The sequence below is a fragment of the Panulirus ornatus genome, chromosome 41 (genome assembly GCF_036320965.1).
Source record: "Panulirus ornatus isolate Po-2019 chromosome 41, ASM3632096v1, whole genome shotgun sequence".
In the NCBI taxonomy this organism is placed as follows: domain Eukaryota; kingdom Metazoa; phylum Arthropoda; class Malacostraca; order Decapoda; family Palinuridae; genus Panulirus; species Panulirus ornatus.
In genome coordinates, this window is record NC_092264.1 from 501,013 (window position 1) to 519,702 (window position 18,690).

General features: G+C 53.5%; 1 protein-coding gene across 1 annotated transcript in view; it reads right to left on the reverse strand.

Moving 5' to 3' along the window:
- Positions 1-18,690, reverse strand: part of LOC139761610 (protein O-mannosyl-transferase Tmtc3-like) — a 1,067,352-nt gene that overhangs the window by 341,173 nt on the left and 707,489 nt on the right. The window contains exon 5 of the mRNA XM_071685868.1: positions 7,851-8,090. Within this exon, the coding sequence (XP_071541969.1) occupies positions 7,851-8,090 (240 nt within the window). The remainder of the gene's footprint in view (positions 1-7,850; positions 8,091-18,690) is intronic.

Below are 18,690 nucleotides of genomic sequence, written 5' to 3' on the forward strand. Positions count from 1 at the left end.
CAACTAGGAAAATATCTAATATTTCCCTGAACAGACGGAGGAAAACAGGTAATATTTCCCTCAGGAAAGCAGAGGGAAATATCTAACCTTTCCCTCACCACAGGACGAGGAAAATACCCATTATTTCCTTCAAAAACAGAGGAAAATACGTAATATTTCCCTCAAATACGTAATATTTCCCTCAAGAAGGCAGAGGGAAAATACCTCACGGCCACTCCTTTATCAGCAATATATCATCAACGTTAACGCCAGTGTTGACCAGGATCCAAACGGCCTTGCAGTCATGCCCGTGTATCCACGACCATACACCCCTCCCGTGTGCACACTTCCCGTCTGCAACCCCTCCCGTGTGCACCCCCTTCCCGTGTGCACACCCTCTCCCGTGGCACCCTTTTCGTTTGCACCCCCTCTCGTTTGCACACTTCCCGTGTGCACCCCCTCTCCCGTGTGCACCTCCTCCCGTGTGCACCTCCTCCCGTCTTCACCCCTCCCGTCTGCACTCCTCCCGTCTGCACCCCCTCCCGTCTTCACCCCTCTCGTCTGCACTCCTCCCGTCTTCACCCTTCCCGTCTGCACCCCCTCCCGTGTGCACCCCCTCTCCCGTGTGCACCCCTCCCGTCTGCACTCCTCCCGTTTGCACCTCCTCCCGTGTGCACCCCCTTCCCGTGTGCACCCCTCCCGTCTGCACCCTCTCCCGTCTGCACCCCATCCCGTGTGCACCCCTCCCGTCTTCACCCCTCCCGTCTGCACCCCCTCCCGTTTGCACCCTTCCCGTTTGCACCCCCTCCCGTCTTCACCCCTCCCGTGTGCACTCCTCCCGTTTGCACCCCCTCCCGTGTGCACCCCATCCCGTCTTCACCCCTCTCGTCTGCACCCCTCCCGTCTTCACCCCTCCCGTCTTCACCCCCTTCCGTGTGCACCCCTCCCGTCTGCACTCCCTCCCGTGTGCACCCCTCCCGTCTTCACCCCTCCCGTCTTCACTCCTCCCGTCTGCACTGCAGTGAGTCTTCACTCCTCCCGTCTGCACTGCAATGACTGCGTTTCACTCGTTCTCAGGTGGTATATCCTCTCAAGAACAACTCTGGGACATCTTGGTGGCTCCTTGGTGGCAACCCTCCTCACCTTCAAAGTGATTTTCAGTCCACACACACACACACACACACACACACCCTTACTCACTCACTCATTCACACACACACACACACACTTACTCACTCACTCATTCACACACACACACACACACACTTACTCACTCACTCATTCACACACACACACACACACACACACACACACACACACACACACACACACACACACACACTCACTCATTCACACACACACACACACACACACACACACACACACTCACTCAGTGAATGAGTGTGTGTGTGTGTGTGTGTGTGTGTGTGTGTGTGTGTGTGAGACACGAATGTGGACGCACAAGTTAGTACAAAAAGTTCCTCCCGTACGTCGCTGTACAAGCCCATCCCACCCTCAGCTCCCTCCCCCACGAGCTCGTCACCCCAGCTCCCTCCCCAACGAACTCGTCACCCCAGCTCCCCCTCCCCAACGAGCTAGTCACCCTCAGCTCCCTCCCCAACGAGCTAGTCACCCCAGCTCCCTCCCCAACGAGCTAGTCACCCCAGCTCCCTCCCCAACGAACTAGTCACCCCAGCTCCCTCCCCAACGAGCTAGTCACCCCAGCTCCCTCCCCAACGAGCTAGTCACCCCAGCTCCCTCCCCAACGAGCTCGTCACCCCAGCTCCCTCCCCAACGAGCTAGTCACCCCAGCTCCCTCCCCAACGAGCTAGTCACCCCAGCTCCCCCTCCCCAACGAGCTAGTCACCCCAGCTCCCTCCCCAACGAGCTAGTCACCCTCAGCTCCCTCCCCAACGAGCTAGTCACCCCAGCTCCCTCCCCAACGAGCTCGTCACCCCAGCTCCCTCCCCAACGAGCTAGTCACCCCAGCTCCCTCCCCAACGAGCTCGTCACCCCAGCTCCCTCCCCAACGAGCTCGTCACCCCAGCTCCCTCCCCAACGAGCTAGTCACCCCAGCTCCATCCCCAACGAGCTAGTCACCCCAGCCCCCTCCCCAACGAGCTAGTCACCCCAGCTCCCTCCCCAACGAGCTAGTCACCCCAGCTCCATCCCCAACGAGCTCGTCACCCCAGCTCCCTCCCCAACGAGCTAGTCACCCCAGCTCCCTCCCCAACGAGCTAGTCACCCCAGCTCCATCCCCAACGAGCTAGTCACCCCAGCTCCCTCCCCAACGAGCTAGTCACCCCAGCTCCCTCCCCAACGAGCTAGTCACCCCAGCTCCCTCTCCAACGAGCTCGTCACCCTCAGCTCCCTCCCCAACGAGCTAGTCACCCCAGCTCCCTCCCCAACGAGCTAGTCACCCCAGCTCCCTCCCCAACGAGCTCGTCACCCCAGCTCCCTCCCCAACGAGCTAGTCACCCCAGCTCCCTCCCCAACGAGCTCGTCACCCCAGCTCCCTCCCCAACGAGCTCGTCACCCCAGCTCCCTCCCCAACGAGCTAGTCACCCTCAGCTCCCTCCCCAACGAGCTAGTCACCCCAGCTCCCTCCCCAACGAGCTAGTCACCCCAGCTCCCTCCCCCACGAGCTAGTCACCCCAGCTCCCTCCCCAACGAGCTCGTCACCCCAGCTCCCTCCCCAACGAGCTCGTCACCCCAGCTCCCTCCCCAACGAGCTAGTCACCCTCAGCTCCCTCCCCAACGAGCTAGTCACCCCAGCTCCCTCCCCAACGAACTCGTCACCCCAGCTCCCTCCCCCACGAGCTAGTCAACCCAGCTCCCCCTCCCCAACGAGCTCGTCACCCCAGCTCCCTCCCCAACGAACTCGTCACCCCAGCTCCCCCTCCCCAACTCCCCTCCGGATACAGCATCGCTTCTCGTCTTTTCAACTTCCGTGATGCTCAAGTTCGCCTTCCTCGTATTTCCCCGCGGGGAGCTTATGCGTCGCCATGCTCCCCTGCCAACGCAACCCACGCTCCTCGTTAACCCTTCTCGTTAACCCTCCTTCGTTTATTCTTTCATCACACACCTGCATCGCCGGCGCTTTCATTAACACCACCAGAGCAACGCTTTTATATACACACACATACACACACACACACACATATATATTGGAAAGGATCACAGTTTTGCGCGTGATCAAGATGTATATCAACTGACTGTTATATTTCTCTCTTGTGTCTCCCCTGATGATGTGATTATTACACGAAAGTGCACTTGGGAACTTTTCGTGTTTCATTTTCCCCATGGACTCATAGGAATATATATATATATATATATATATATATATATATATATATATATATATATATATATATATATATAAATATATATATATATATATTCTTTTTCTTTTCTTTAATTTCTTCTAGAACCTGTGCCTCATTTCTATATCATTAAACCCTTCGCAGAGCCACTCATCCCCGTTTTCTATCCTTGGCAGCTGAGGATGACGCTCCTCCGCACATCCGAGAGTTCCAGCGACTTAATCTTACACTTCGGGACGGCTTATCTGCCCCCCCCCCCCCCTCCCCCCAAGCTTACTTGCGGTGCGATCGGTAAGACGAATTGGATCCACACCTTCTGTACTGTTCATCATCTTCCCTACAAAGGGTAACGAGAGGCTAACCACTCGGCTATGAACGGCCCAAACAGGGAGGTGACTATTCGATTGCTGGTAAACGATACGAACGGCCCAAACAGGGAAATGACTATTCGATTACGAGTAAAGGCTCCTATGCTCCGCTCGGTGAGACGAATTCCGTCCACATATTCTGCAGTCTTCATCGCCTGACTGACAATGGTATGAGAGAGTAACCACGCGGCACGAACGGCCCAAACAGGGAAATGACTATTCGATTACTAGTAAACGATACGAACGGCCTAAACAGGGAAATGACTATTCGATTACTAGTAAACGAAGACCTCTATATCACTTGGGCGTGAAGGCGCGTGAGAACCCAATGAATTACTCCCCTTAACTTTGGGGGGGGAACGGAGCTGATAGATGGATATACAACATAAGCACATACACTCTAATAGATAGACAAGCGAAAAAGAGTGAGGGAGTAAATCGAGCATTGCCATCAAAAGCCGACACTGCTATCCTCCTCCGTCATACCATCATCATTCCACCATTATCACACGTGCATCGCCCAACATATTTCAAGGGGGATCGCCCGCGCCACAAGTCCCTCCCTCTCCCATCCCTCGCACGACCACCAAGACCTTCCTCTCGTGTGTGTGTGGGGGTCTCTCTTCCCAGAACCTGCGTTTGATCTCGGGGAACGCGCGCGCGCGCGTCCGGCAACCCCTTCAACACCGTCGAGTTGATTTTTTTTTCTTTTTTTTTCCCCTCGGAGAGGGGGAAAAAAAGAGGAAAAGTCAAATCCTCGAAAGCCAAGATGACAAGAGATCTGTGCGCTGTTATGCAAGCCGAGGGTCGGCGGGATGGGGTAGGTCGCCTGTGATCCTTCGAAGGGCTTGGTGGATCATTCAGCTTGCACCCCAGGCAGAGAGAGAGAGAGAGAGAGAGAGAGAGAGAGAGAGAGAGAGAGAGAGAGAGAGAGAGAGAGAGAGAGAGAGAGAGAGCCCCACCTCTCCCTCCCCCAAGCACAGAGAACCTCCCACCTCCTCCTCCTTCAGGGTACAACCTCTGACAAGACTTGAGAGCGTCGAGGTCTTCTCAACCCGCTTCGCCGGCGACCGCGTCAGGCCAGACGCGAACACAACCTAAGGACTCTCCCCATTTGGGGTCATTTCAAACCTTTCTCTTGCGCGCCGCGCTGACTGGTCTCGGTCTTTTGCTTGGTCTGAAGACCATCATCAGCATATACAAGGGGTCCGATACTGCTCCATAATTCTGGTAATGTGGTTGGTCTTTTCATACCCCATCCCTTACATGCAGCCCGGGCTGGGCCCAGGAGGCTGTTGGGATGGGGCGTTCGGTCGACCAAGGTGTTGGCAGCCACAGCCCCTCAGGCCCCCACACAGCCGGGCTGGCTGGTCTGGTACACTGTGTGTGTGTACTTGTATACATAGGTAAAAAAATAATGTTTATCTCTCTTTACATATACGAACGACGCTGTGGCAGATGTTTATCTAAAACGATCTACTTTCCTTTCAGTTGACTACCATCACAATGGTTCACGCAACGACACGCCACGGGCACCCGCTCTAGACTGTGTCTGCGTCATTGTACACCAGCCTGGCCCGAGCCGCCTCAAAGAAAGGGAGGGCCCTGCCAGGGCTTCAATATATATATCAGGGTCCCATATCATACCTTCGTCTGCGTGACTGCGATCGAGGACACGAGAACTTCTCCCCTCAGGCCCTCAGGGTCTAAATATTCCAGCGCTCCATCTGACGGAACCAACATGTACACATGCTCTCTACTACTGCCTTGGGAAAGATGAAAAAATAAACCCATAACTGGTGGTGGACGCCCTTCCTCAAGCTTCCACACACACACCCTTCCCTTCCCACTTCCTCCAACGTCTTAAGGATTCATTTCAGCCCCTGACCCACCTTCTTGGAATGATGCATTCAATACCGTAATCCCGTCTCCCCCTCTCCTGTGGACGCAACACCTCCCGAGTCGTTCCCCCCATCTAGCCTAACGTCACCACATCGCACGACGTCCCCCCTTCGACTCGACCACGTCGTCTGGAGCGGTGGGGCGGCCCCATTGTCTCCTCCCCTCCCTTGACCGTCTCTGGGCTCACCATACGATGGGGAGGACCTGCAGCAACACCCGGTCCTCCAAACTCCCCTCGTCCTTCCTCCATCCCACTAGATCCTCCCCATCTTCAATAGCCTTTGATCATCTCGACGTCTTCCCGGTCGCCTCGTAGCTGGCCACGGCGCGGCCGGCGCCCCGGGGCTACACACACTCCTCCAGTCTTGTTCTCTCGCCTGGCGGTTAAGCCACGGGCCGCCCCGCCCCGCCCCAGAGAATTCCCCAGGTGTGTGCGAGTGTGTGGAGTGGCCGGCCGGGTGGGTGGGTGGGTGTGGGCGGCATCAGAAGGGGCGGCGGACGTCGGGCAGATCAATGGTCGGCGAGTCCATGTTTGCCCAGTGTCACACGGGCCGTTGCCCGCCTTAATTTATCGCTCCCCGCAGGATTTCCCCCCAGCAGCGGGGCATCTCTTATTCCGGGGGGCCCCAATTTATCGCCTCCCGCCCAGCGTCGGTCACGAGTTCCTCAACAAATTTGTAGTCGGGGGAAGGAGGAGGAAGAGGAGGAGGAGGAGGAGGAAGAGGAGGAGGAGGAGGAGGAGGAGGAGGAGGAAAAAAATAATATAAGTTCCACGCTACTTACTCCGGCCATCCCCGGAACCAAGGGAGGTGTTGGTGGTATGGGCCTTCCTTATACAGGTGGCAGAGTGTTTCAGCGTCTCACACGTTTCTTTCCCTTTCCCTAGATCTCTCTCTCTCTCTCTCTCTCTCTCTCTCTCTCTCTCTCTCTCTCTCTCTCTCTCTCTCTCTCTCTGTGTCGTCGTCGGCCACAGGCCCAGGCGAGGTGTGTGGTGCTCAAGGGAAGCAGCGACGACACAATGCGTCCTTACATCCCACCTCTCCCGCCGCTCTGCTATCAAGACTCATTACCCAAAGACTTCCCCCCCTCCTGGAGGAGCACGACTGTGAGAGAGATCTCCTGGAGGGCGTGCTGCTCTCCCCCTCCTCACCCTCCTCCAGAAGTAATAAACAACAGGGGGTAAAGAGGTGGTTCTCTGAGAGTGTGTCCTTACAAGTCCGGCAACACCCTGTTAACAGTTCTCTGGCTACAGTCATGCCAGAGTCATGTGTAATAATAATAATAACAATAATAATAATAATAATAATAATAATAATAATAATAACAATAATAATAATAATAATAATAATAATAATAATAATAATAATAATAATGATAATAATAACATCAGTATGCAAACACAGGACACCTTGTTGTAAGGTTCCCACAACTTCGAGGCGAGACCCTCCACGCTGCAGGAGAGTAAGGTGGACTCCTTTGGGGACGGGAGAATCTTCGACGAGACTGTATTCCTCTCATTGTACTGACGATGATGGAGCCCCCGTGAAGGGCGGCCTCTCGCGGGCGGTGTTACCACACCTACACCCGGATAACATGATATATAAACACAATACACTTCCTCCCTCACACGTCTTTGTCTTCATCATTTACCTCCTGGCTTTCGTCCTGTCTACTGCTCTACTGTCCTGTCTCCACCTGTCTACTGCTTTACTGTCCTGTCTCCACCTGTCTACTGCTTTACTGTCCTGTCTCCACCTGCAGAGATAATGACTTTGGACTATGACCGTCCTCCAGCAGATAACCTCGTCATAGACCATCAGGTCTTGTGTGTTATCTGTCCTTCCCATGTACTGTCCTCCAGCAGATAACCTGGTCATAGACCATCAGGTCTTGTGTTATCTGTCCTTCCCATGTACTGTCCTCCAGCAGATAACCTCGTCATTGACCATCAGGTCTTGTGTTATCTGTCCTTCCCATGTACTGTCCTCCGGCAGATAACCTGGTCATAGACCATCAGGTCTTGTGTTATCTGTCCTTCCCATGTACTGTCCTCCAGCAGATAACCTCGTCATAGACCATCATCTCTTGTGTTATCTGGCACTCCCATGTACTGTCCTCCAGCAGATAACATCCTGACAGACCCTCAGGTCTCCTGATCTCATACACTATCTCCTCCAGCATAGAACCTCCTCTCAGACCCACAACTGTGGTCTTCCCATGTACTCACCTCACACCCCTAGATTTCCCCCTCCAGCCCTACACACTGCAGGGGACTTACCTTTTGGACAATGAAGAGCTCGTAGACGGCACATATGGCAATGACGGTGATCCCCTGCTCCTTGCAGAGCATGGCGGTGGTGGCCAGGGCCATGGCAAGCAGGAGGAGCCGCCAGTCCGTGGCCACCCGAAGGCCCCTGGGGCCACGGACCTGTCGCGCCGTGGCACCCGAGTACGCTATGAGCGCCCCGAGGAAGAACAAGGAGGAGAGTGTCTCAGCTCGACCCACGACGCCCGTCACCTGTAGGGGGCAAGACGAGAGGCAGACGTGAGTACCAATATGGTCAGTAACGCTGTAAACTGGTGGTTAGGTTAAGTAACAGCCGGACTGTAACAGGTGATTAGGTAGAATGACAATCAGAGTACCATTGTAACTGGTGATTAGGTACTGTGACAATCAGAGTATCAACCTACAGAGACTATCATCCACACCACATCCTCATCCATCAGAGAGAGATCATCCGTCATTGTCCCACCCTCTTAAACTTAGGAGAGTGTGTTTCAAGTGCTGGCCGGAACCATCTTACACCCTCTGTGTCAGTAGGGTGTAGAACACCCAGCCGACCCTGGCAGGGAAATACAACCTTCCTGCCTTAATTTCCTCATCTCTTCCTTTTACTAGTTTTCTCCTCTTTTCACTACACCTCGTTCCTATGGTCCTCAGGTTCGAACCCCCCCAAACTACGAGAGTTTTGTGAGCATCCTACTCTTGTAGCACTTGGATACATCAGAAACCCTTCAAGAATGTGTGTGTGTGTGTGGGTTGGGAGGAGGAGCGGGCAGCCCTCCCTCACCTCAACTTCCCTTCTTGTTTTTCCCTCCCTCGCTTCGCTCCATCATATCTAGCTTCCCCTCTGGCCGATCTATCTCTGTAATTAGTGATGGATCAGCCTCTCCATCTTTCTCTATCAACGGAAGTGTCCACCACCCACCCACTACCCTACCCCCAAGGGTTCCATTACGTTTCTCCCTCCCCCCCCTTTTCATCAACCCATTTCCTTCCTCAGCAAACACCCACCCATCCTCCTCCTCCTCCTCCTCCTCCAGAGAGCACCCGTGTGCCGCCGACGACCCAACAATGCACACCCCCTCCTCCTCCTCCTCCACTTCCTCCCCGAGACCGCCGCTCGATCAACGTTTCTCGTCTCGCCAGAACTTCGTCTATAAACTCGAGACTTGATGCAGGATGTCCAAGTGAGGCGCAGGCCCAACCCGGTTAAGTTTGATGCCTGTGAAACCCAGTTTCCTGACAATGTGCCTTTCTCAGACACACACACACACACACACACACACACACAGACACAGGCACACACCCTTCCCTTCCTCCTCTCACTCAGGAACTTTCCAATTCCTTCACTCGGGACCTACAATTCCACCACTCACTCAACGAAGAAACTTGGTGTAGCTGTACTACCAGCCCCGCCCTCCCCATACGAAACTGGGGCCTCTTGCTCGAATGCCACACACACACACATTTCTCTTCTTCCGAACAGTCGTCGCTCCGACTGTACGAGGGATCCGATCCCGTCGTCCAAGAATGAAGCCCTACTCTCACATCTGAGGAGGATCTAACCCTACATCAGCCACCAGAAGGAATCATCCGTCTACACAAATCATCCATCCGGGTTCACCGTGTGTACAAGACTGTGGTCCAGCGTCACCACCACACCCCCGAGGCGGAGACCGTCACAACACCGTCACACACACACACCACAACGACGCCTCCATACCGTCACACACACACGTCATGAAGGAGGCCGTCACCTTATACTTGCCCCATCGCGTCACCATCGCTCTCTCTCTCTCTCTCTCTCTCTCTCTCTCTCTCTACCTACCTACCTACCTACGGCATGTATACGTGAACCCAAGCATACATGCCATGTATACATGCCTAGAGTTGATATATATATATATATATATATATATATATATATATATATATATATATATATATATATATATATATATATATATATATATATATATATCGCCAAATATGTAAACCAAGCTTCGCCAAATGCCACATGTATTGCCTCGCCAAACACTGTATACATACATATATCCCGCCGTATGCTTGGGGTGGGTGAGACGAGAAAGAGAGAGAGAGAGAGAGAGAGAGAGAGAGAGAGAGAGAGAGAGAGAGAGAGAGAGTGACGTGTGTACACAATCCTGCACACTCACAAGCGGACCAGCAGACAGACCCCCCCCAACCTCACCCCACCTCCCAGCCCTGCCCTCCTGTGTGTGGCCAGCCACACATACTTGGCTGGCCACACCGACCACATCGCCCATGGCTGGCCACAATGGCCAGACAACCCCCCCCTGGCTGGCCACCACACCAGCCATATACTTGGGTGGCCACACCGGCTACATCTCTAGCTGTCCACACTGGCCACACCAGCTACACCCCTCGCAGGCCACACCGACCACAATCCCTGGTTGGCCACATTGGCCACATCCCTCGCTGGCCACACCGACCACAATCCCTGGCTGGCCACACTAGCCACATCCCTAGCTGGCCACACCGACCACAATCCCTGGTTGGCCACACTAGCCACATCCCTAGCTGGCCACACCGACCACAATCCCTGGTTGGCCACATTGGCCACATCCCTGGCGAGAACAAAAATGTGCTACTATAAAGAACACCCAGGTGACACATGAGAGAACAGGCAGGTGACACCACAGAAACCATCCGCGGGGCAATAGAGAACATCCGACACGCTAGAAACCCGCCGTCTACACAGGTCTCTACACCACTTGTATACTTCTATTCAGACCCCTCCACCCTCCCCTCTCCCACCCACTTACGACTACACCCTCTCCTGGTGTACCAGCCACCCCCCCCCAACTACACCCCGCCAGTGTCCCCAACACACACACACACACACACACACACACACACACACGGGGGGAGCCAAGAAATCCAACAACAGAAGGGCCCGAAAACATTGGTTACCCCAGACGGGGCCCGAAACAGATCCCCAGATTGGAGGGGTCCCCCCCCCCCGGGGACCCTGTGAAGCGGGGGAAATAAACAGAGGCAAGCACTGGGGGGGGGGGACGACCCCACACACCCCCCCTTTGTAAACACGATGGACTGCAATGAGCTTCTGACCTCCTCCTCCTCCTCCTCGCCCCTCCTTCCGACCACGTAACCCACCCACCCTTCCCCTCACCCTATATCCTACCTAGCTCTTCCCCTCTACTCCCCCCTCCGCCCTTGCACCCCCTCAATACTATCCCCCCCTCACTGATCCTCCCCTCACCATTCCCACCCCTCACAATCCTCCTCCTCCTCCTCCTGTCTTTCAAAACTCTATTTAGACTCTCGAGCGGCATTACCAAACACAGGTTTCAAATTTTTTACAGGCATGGTTGAGAAACAGAGGAGAGAGAGAGAGAGAGAGAGAGAGAGAGAGAGAGAGAGAGAGAGAGAGAGAGAGAGAGAGAGAGAGAGAGTTGAGTTGAGTCAGAGGCGTGTGTGAGGCACAACAGCCCCTCTCGTAACAACCCTTCCCAGTAACAACCATCCCAGTAACAACCATCCCAGTAAGAACCATCCCAGTAACAACCTTCCCAGTCACAACCTTCCCAGTAACAACCATCCCAATAACAACCATCCCAGTAACAACCATCCCAGTAACAACCATCCCAGTAACAACCTTCCCAATAACAACCATCCCAGTAAGAACCATCCCAGTCACAACCTTCCCAGTAACAACCATCCCAATAACAACCATCCCAGTAACAACCATCCCAGTAACAACCATCCCAGTAACAACCTTCCCAATAACAACCATCCCAGTAAGAACCATCCCAGTCACAACCTTCCCAGTAACAACCATCCCAATAACAACCATCCCAGTAACAACCATCCCAGTAACAACCATCCCAGTAACAACCTTCCCAATAACAACCATCCCAGTAACAACCTTCCCAATAACAACCATCCCAGTAAGAACCATCCCAGTCACAACCTTCCCAGTAACAACCATCCCAGTAACAACCATCCCAGTAACAACCTTCCCAATAACAACCATCCCAGTAAGAACCATCCCAGTCACAACCTTCCCAGTAACAACCATCCCAATAACAACCATCCCAGTAACAACCATCCCAGTAACAACCATCCCAGTAACAACCTTCCCAATAACAACCATCCCAGTAAGAACCATCCCAGTCACAACCTTCCCAGTAACAACCATCCCAATAACAACCATCCCAGTAACAACCTTCCCAGTAACAACCATCCCAGTAACAACCTTCCCAATAACAACCATCCCAGTAAGAACCATCCCAGTCACAACCTTCCCAGTAACAACCATCCCAATAACAACCATCCCAGTAACAACCATCCCAATAACAACCATCCCAGTAACAACCTTCCCAGTAACAACCATCCCAGTAACAACCATCCCAGTAACAACCATCCCAGTAAGAACCATCCCAGTCACAACCTTCCCAGTAACAACCATCCCAGTAACAACCATCCCAGTAACAACCATCCCAGTAAGAACCATCCCAGTCACAACCTTCCCAGTAACAACCATCCCAATAACAACCATCCCAGTAACAACCATCCCAGTAACAACCTTCCCAGTAACAACCATCCCAATAACAACCCTCCCAGTAACAACCATCCCAGTAACAACCTTCCCAGTAACAACCATCCCAGTAACAACCATCCCAATAACAACCATCCCAGTAACAACCATCCCAGTAACAACCATCCCAGTAACAACCCTCCCAGTAACAACCATCCCAGTAACAACCTTCCCAGTAACAACCCTCCCACTAACAACCATCCCAGTAACAACCATCCCAGTAACAACCCTCCCAGTAACAACCATCCCAATAACAACCATCCCAGTAACAACCATCCCAGTAACAACCATCCCAATAACAACCCTCCCAGTAACAACCATCCCAATAACAACCATCCCAGTCACAACCATCCCAGTAACAACCATCCCAATAACAACCATCCCAGTAACAACCATCCCAATAACAACCATCCCAATAACAACCATCCCAGTAACAACCCTCCCAATAACAACCATCCCAGTAACAACCATCCCAATAACAACCATCCCAGTAACAACCATCCCAGTAACAACCCTCCCAATAACAACCCTCCCAGTAACAACCATCCCAGTCACAACCATCCCAGTAACAACCGTCCGCTTATCATTACTGGTGCTTGCTGCTGCCTGGGATGAATTAAATCATAACTCCGACCACGGAATGTGTCCCAATCTTTCTTCGGGTGACCAAGGCAAGGAGGAGAGGAGGGAGGAAGAGAGAGAGAGAGAGAGAGAGAGAGAGAGAGAGAGAGAGAGAGAGAGAGAGAGAGAGAGAGAGAGAGAGAGAGAGAGAGAGTGTTGACCATGGGGGAGGGGGGTGTGGGTGGTAGAGGCATGGGGTTTGGGGGGAAGGGAGAGAGAGAGAGAGAGAGAGAGAGAGAGAGTGTTGACCATGGGGGAGGGAGGTGTGGGTGGTAAAGGCATGGGGTTTGGGGGGGAAGGAAGAGAGAGAGAGAGAGAGAGAGAGAGAGAGAGAGAGAGAGAGAGAGAGAGAGAGAGAGAGAGAGAGAGAGAGAGAGAGAGAGTGATGACCATGGGGGAGGGGGGTGTGGGTTGTAGAGGCATGGGGTTTGGGGGGGAAGGAAGAGAGAGAGAGAGAGAGAGAGAGAGAGAGAGAGAGAGAGAGAGAGAGAGAGAGAGAGAGAGAGAGAGAGAGAGCAAGCCAGCCAGTTCCCCCCCACACTCCCATTTTCTCCTTTATGACACATGACCTCGTTACAGAGCAGCAGGTCCCCCTGTTAGCTGGGCCCTGACCGTCGTGAACTGCCCTCCACGACTGTGAACAAACCCACTGCCCTCCCCCACCTGAACCTGAACTTTGCCAGTGGTGAGGAGGGACTGACACACACACACACACACACACACACACTGAGACCAAGAACTGTTGAACATTGAACCACTTTGGAAATAATGTTTCGAATCGTCAGTGTTGAGGAGGAACTGGGGCCCCCACACACTGAGAAGAAGAACTGTTGAACATGACCCACTTTGAAAAATATTTTGAACCCTCAGAGCTGAAGAAGAACCCCCCCCACTCAGAAAAAACGGTTGAGCATGAACCACACTGTGAAAATGCGTTGAACCCCTCTTTCTCCCACAGTGGCTAAACCATGAACCACACTTTGAAAATGCGTTGAACCCCTCTTTCTCCCACAGTGGCTAAACCATGAACCACACTTTGAAAATGAGTTGAACCCCTCTTTCTCCCACAGTGGCTAAACCATGAACCACACTTTGAAAATGCGTTGAACCCCTCTTTCTCCCACAGTGGCTAAACCATGAACCACACTTTGAAAATGCGTTGAACCCCTCTTTCTCCCACAGTGGCTAAACCATGAACCACACTTTGAAAATGCGTTGAACCCCTCTTTCTCCCACAGTGGCTAAACCATGAACCACACTTTGAAAATGCGTTGAACCTCTCTTTCTCCCACAGTGGCTAAACCATGAACCACACTTTGAAAATGCGTTGAACCCCTCTTTCTCCCACAGTGGCTAAACCATGAACCACACTTTGAAAATGCGTTGAACCCCTCTTTCTCCCACAGTGGCTAAACCATGAACCACACTCTGAAAATGCCTTGAACCCCTCTTTCTTCCACAGTGGCTAAACCATGAACCACACTTTGAAAATGCGTTGAACCTCTCTTTCTCCCACAGTGGCTAAACCATGAACCACACTTTGAAAATGCGTTGAACCCCTCTTTCTTCCACAGTGGGTAAATCATGAACCACACTTTGAAAATGCGTTGAACCCCTCTTTCTTCCACAGTGGGTAAATCATGAACCACATTCTGCAAAGCGTTGAACCCCTCTTTCTCCCACAGTGGGTAAATCATGAAGACCTCCCAAACCATCGTAAGGTAGAGAGAGAGAGAGAGGTAAGAGAGAGAGAGAGAGAGAGAGAGAGAGAGAGAGAGAGAGAGAGAGAGAGAGAGAGAGAGAGTAGAGAGGGGAGAGAGAGAGAGAGAGAGAGAGAGAGAGAGAGAGAGAGAGAGAGAGAGAGAGAGAGAGAGAGAGTGAGAGCGAGAGAGATGCACAGAGGCAGGCACGGACCACCACAGAGAACCCCCCAAGCGGGAGGGTCTGGTCTAAAACACCACTTAAAAAAAAAAAGGGTGTGTGAGGGGGTGGGGGAGAATTGCAGTCCCCTTCAATAAGAGCAGTAGAAGAAAAGAACAGGATAAGCAAAGTCTCTCTCTCTCTCTCTCTCTCTCTCTCTCTCTCTCTCTCTCTCTCTCTACTCTCTCTCTCTCTCTCTCCCCTCTCTACTCTCTCTCTCTCTCTCTCTCTCTCTCTCCTCTCTACTCTCTCTCTCTCTCTCTCTCTCTACTCTCTCTCTCTCTCCCCTCTCTACTCTCTCTCTCTCTCTCTCCCCTCTCTACTCTCTCTCTCTCTCTCTCTCAGCCTGGGAGAATGGCCCTCCCTGCCCATGAATGTAAAACTACACACATAACAATACAATTTCCCCTTCCCCTCCCCCCCCTTCCCCCTCATTAACCTCCCAACCATCCCCCCACACAACGCAACCCCCCACCACCATCCACCCACACAACGCAACCCCCCATCACCATCCACCCACACAACGCAACCCCCCACCATCCACCCAAACAACGCAACCCCCCACCACCACACAACGCAACCCCCCACCATCCACCCACACAACGCAACCCCCCACCATCCACCCACACAAGACCCCCACCATCCACCCACACAACGCAACCCCCCCACCATCCACCCACACAACGCAACCCCCCCACCATCCACCCACACAACGCAACCCCCCACCACCATCCACCCACACAACGCAACCCCCCACCACCACCACCCACACAACGCAACCCCCCACCATCCACCCACACAACGCAACCCCCCACCATCCACCCACACAACGCAACCCCCCCACCATCCCCCCACACAACGCAACCCCCCACCATCCTCCCACACAACGCAACCCCCCCCCACCATCCACCCACACAACGCAACCCCCCCACCATCCACCCACACAACGCAACCCCCCCACCATCCACCCACACAACGCAACCCCCCCACCACCCACACAAGACCCCCCCCACCACCACCACCCACACCAAACACACCCCACCCCCCTTAACCCCCCACCACCACCCACACAAGACCCCCCACCACCACCACCCACACCAGACACACCCCACCCCCCTCTGCCAACCAACCACCCACCCACACAAGCCCACCCCACCATCCACCCACACAACGCATCCCCCCACCATCCCCCCCACACAAGCCCCACCATCCACCCACACAAGCCCACCCCACCACCACCACCCACACCAGACACACCCCACCCCCCTCTGCCAACCAACCACCCACCCACACAAGCCCACCCCACCACCACCACCCACACCAGACACACCCCACCCCCCCTGCCGACCAACCACCCACCCACACAAGACCCCCCCACCACCACCACCCACACCAGACCCCTCCATCACCACCACCCACACCATACCACCCCTCCCCCTCTACCAACCAACCACCCACCCACACAATCTTCCCCCCACACCCCCACCTCAAGCAACAAAGACCAGGAACACACACACACACACACACACACACACACACACACGGGCCACAATAAGCAATACAACAATGGCGATCAAGAAGGACGAAGAGAGAGAATGGAAGAAGAAGAAAAAAATAGGGAGGGAGGGAGGGAGGGAGGGAGGGAAGGGAGGGAGGGAGGGAAGGGAGGGAGGGAGGGAGGGGGATAATAGAAGGAGGGAGGGAGGGAGGGGAGGACAATGGGGTCATTAGAGATAATTAGTAGTAAAGGGGAAGGAGGAGGAGGAGGGGATGTTGTTGCTGAATCCCCCCCCCAAAGGGGAAGGAGGGGGTGTTTCTGAGTCCCCCAAGGGGGGGAGGGGAATGTTATTGAATCCCCCCTAAGGGGAAGGAGGGGGGTGTTCCTGAATCCCCCTAAGGGGGAGGAGGGGGATGTTTCTGAATCCCCCTAAGGGGAAGGAGGGGGGTGTTCCTGAATCCCCCTAAGGGGAAGGAGGGGGATGTTCCTGAATTCCCCTAAGGGGGAGGAGGGGGATGTTCCTGAATTCCCCTAAGGGGGAGGAGGGGGATGTTCCTGAATTCCCCTAAGGGGAAGGAGGGGGGTGTTCCTGAATTCCCCTAAGGGGAAGGAGGGGGATGTTCCTGAATTCCCCTAAGGGGAAGGAGGGGGATGTTTCTGAATCCCCCTAAGGGGAAGGAGGGGGGTGTTCCTGAATCCCCCTAAGGGGAAGGAGGGGGATGTTCCTGAATTCCCCTAAGGGGAAGGAGGGGGGTGTTCCTGAATTCCCCTAAGGGGGAGGAGGGGGATGTTCCTGAATTCCCCTAAGGGGAAGGAGGGGGGTGTTCCTGAATTCCCCTAAGGGGAAGGAGGGGGGTGTTCCTGAATTCCCCTAAGGGGAAGGAGGGGGGTGTTCCTGAATTCCCCTAAGGGGGAGGAGGGGGATGTTCCTGAATTCCCCTAAGGGGAAGGAGGGGGGTGTTCCTGAATTCCCCTAAGGGGAAGGAGGGGGGTGTTCCTGAATCCCCCTAAGGGGAAGGAGGGGGGTGTTCCTGAATTCCCCTAAGGGGAAGGAGGGGGGGTGTTCCTGAATCCCCCTAAGGGGGAGGAGGGGGATGTTCCTGAATTCCCCTAAGGGGGAGGAGGGGGGTGTTCCTGAATCCCCCTAAGGGGAAGGAGGGGGGTGTTCCTGAATTCCCCTAAGGGGAAGGAGGGGGATGTTCCTGAATTCCCCTAAGGGGAAGGAGGGGGGGTGTTCCTGAATCCCCCTAAGGGGAAGGAGGGGGATGTTATTGAATCCCCCACATGGGGAAGGAGGGGGATGTTATTGAATCCCCCCCCTAAAGGGATGGAGGGGGATGTCCCTGAACATCCCTCTCCCCCCCCCATCCAAGCGATCACCAGAGCGAATTAAGGGAGAAAAAAACGGCGACAAAGCGCACATAGCTGCGTGGAAGGCTAAGAACAAAGCTATGTTGAAGACGCTAAGGGCAAAGCTATGTTGAAGACGCTAAGAAAGAGCAAAGCTATGTTGAAGACGCTAAGAAAGGGCAAAGCTATGCTGAAGACGCTAAGAAAGGGCAAAGCTATGTTGAAGACGCTAAGAAAGGGCAAAGCTATGTTGAAGACGCTGAGAAAGGGCAAAGCTATGTTGAAGACGCTAAGAAAGAGCAAAGCTATGTTGAAGACGCTAAGAAAGGGCAAAGCTATGCTGAAGACGCTAAGAAAGGGCAAAGCTATGTTGAAGACGCTGAGAAAGGGCAAAGCTATGTTGAAGACGCTAAGAAAGAGCAAAGCTATGTTGAAGACGCTAAGAAAGAGCAAAGCTACGTCAAAAAAAAAAAAAAATAACGCTAAGACGGAACAAAGCAACGCCAAAGAGCCTAAGACAAAGCTAAGCTACGTAAAAAAAACGCAAAAAAATCAAAAAGCTACGTCGAAAAACGCTAATAAAGACCGAAGCTACGTCGAAAAGCGCTAATAAAGACCGAAGCTACGTCGAAAAGCGCTAATAAAGACCGAAGCTACGTCGAAAAGCGCTAATAAAGACCGAAGCTACGTCGAAAAACGCTAATAAAGACCGAAGCTACGTCGAAAAACGCTAATAAAGACCGAAGCTACGTCGAAAAACGCTAATAAAGACCGAAGCTACGTCGAAAAACGCGAGATAAATACTAATAAGTTAAAAAAAAAACGCAAAACGAAACTTGTATAAT